This window comes from Marmota flaviventris, chromosome 9 (genome assembly GCF_047511675.1).
Source record: "Marmota flaviventris isolate mMarFla1 chromosome 9, mMarFla1.hap1, whole genome shotgun sequence".
NCBI lineage: Eukaryota > Metazoa > Chordata > Mammalia > Rodentia > Sciuridae > Marmota > Marmota flaviventris.
In genome coordinates this window covers 15,834,347-15,836,422 of record NC_092506.1, presented here as the reverse complement: position 1 = coordinate 15,836,422, position 2,076 = coordinate 15,834,347, and the positions used below count along the sequence as shown (strand labels likewise).

The following is a 2,076-nucleotide window of genomic DNA, read 5'->3' as shown; positions in this document are numbered from 1 at the left end:
ACTGGTGCAAGATGAACGGCAATTACAAGAAGGTAAAGTATGTAATCAAACTTTATTCCATATGTTTTTATTTTAGAAAAGAATTGAAGTTTGAAACACTGCAGTGTTCTCCATTCATGTACCATATATGTATATGTGTGTGGGTATATTCACACAATTATACATATGATTTTTGCAATCAAACTTTGCCATCAATTCTGTCCTGTGACTTAAGAAAACAAAAATCTAAAAAAATCCTTGAGAAAAAAATAAATGTGAATTTTTCTTTAGGAAAATGTTTTTTCTCTTTGACAGCTCTTTGGCTAATGCTTCTTTCACCTCTTTATTTCTAAGGCTGTAAATCATGGGATTCAACATGGGGATTATCGTGGTGTAAAACACAGCCACCATTTTTCCCTGTTCCACAGACTCCTTGGAAGGGGGTCTGAGGTACATGAAAAAAAGTGTTGCATAGAATATGATGACAGCTGTCAGATGGGAACCACAGGTGGAGAAAGCTTTGTGCTTGCCTTCTGTGGAGCCAATTCTCAGGATAGCAGGAAAAATATAAAGGTAGGAAAAAATAATGATGAGCAGAGAAAAGGAAAGATTGCACCCAGCCACAACACACATTGATGTTTCTTTGTTGTAGGTGTCTGAACAGGCCAGCTTAATCAGTGGGGGGTCAGCACAGTAGAAGTGATCGATTTCATTGGGGCCACAGAAGGACAGCTGGTAGGTCCACATGGTCTCCATCAGGCCTGTGAGTGCTCCGTACACATAAGGCACCAGGACTAGGGCCAGGCACACATTCTTGGACATTTTGCTGCTATAAAGCAGAGGGTTGCAGATGGCCATGTACCGATCAAAGGCCATCACAGCCAGGATATAGATCTCAATGTGAACCAAGGCAATAAAAAAGTAACATTGTACCAGACAAGCAGGATAGGAAATGGTTTTCTTTTCCGAAAGAAAAATTTCCAGCATCTTTGGCGTCACATTGGAAGAGAAGCACAGATCCACCAGGGATAAGTGACTCAGGAAGAAGTACATGGGCGTGTGAAGCCGGACATTGACCCGGATCAGTACAATCATGCCCAAGTTCCCTGCCACTGTGACCACGTAAACGGCCAGAAACAGCACGAAGAAGAGAATCTGCAATTCCAAGCGGCTGGTGAGTCCCAGGACAATGAACTCAGTCACTGAGGTCAAGTTTCTTCTCATCATTCCCTTCAGTGAGAAATGAGAACTTTAGATCAGTACCAGAAGTTCTTTTAAAGAGTGCCATCGCCCCTGAGTCTTAGAACTTGCTTTGCTTTCCTTTTTCTACATGTTTTAATTTTTCTATAACTTTGTTGTCTCAGGAGACACTAGAATGGGTGGTTTAATTAAAACAGAATCAAATTAAACATTAGTAAAAATCCTGGCTACTAGATACCAATTACTTTGATTTCAGGTCTTTTTCTCTTCTAATTGGTCTCTCATTTCTCTTTGTCTATTAATGTTCTTAGTGTGGAACTACTCTTCTTAACCATTTCCGTTTCTATTGTGTCAACAGTTTAGTTTTCAGATTTTACCACTCAGTGTGAATAAACAAATGAATACTCATTTTTTATCTCAGTGAACTTTCCAGATTACTTAACTAGAAAGAGAAAATTGTACCAGAAGTTCTTTTCTTAATAACATTTATTTCTGCTATACCATGCCAAATAAAATCTCTTAGTTTTTTTAACACGGATACCAAGTAATAAAGATAAATCTTAATTCATTCCTTATAAGATACCAAAAAAAAAAAAATCAGGATGTCCTATTTTAGAATGAGATTACTTACTACCTTGAGGGGAAAACATGGAAGAAATAGAAACACTTGAAAAATCATACAATTACGTATACTAAAGAAAAGCTTTGGGATGTCCTCTAACATTCTTCCATTTAATTCAATAAACTTTAGAAAAGCTAATTTTTCAGAGTATCAGACCTGAATAAGAGAATAGAAATACTTAGTTTTTCCTGTTAGTCTACAGTTCTGAGAACTAAAATAGACTAGCAAAGTAATGATCCAATTCAAAGACCAGGGTTGGACAGAGTATTGGCTGG

The 2,076-nt window shown here is 37.5% G+C and overlaps 1 protein-coding gene across 1 annotated transcript; it reads right to left on the bottom strand.

Annotated features, from left to right (window-relative positions):
• Positions 1–225: 225 nt before the first annotated feature.
• On the bottom strand, positions 226–1,206 carry Or5m8 (olfactory receptor family 5 subfamily M member 8). The gene has a single exon (XM_027922725.2). The coding sequence runs from the start codon at positions 1,204–1,206 to the stop codon at positions 226–228; it is 981 nt and encodes a 326-aa protein (XP_027778526.2).
• Between the last annotated feature and the right edge of the window lie 870 nt (positions 1,207–2,076).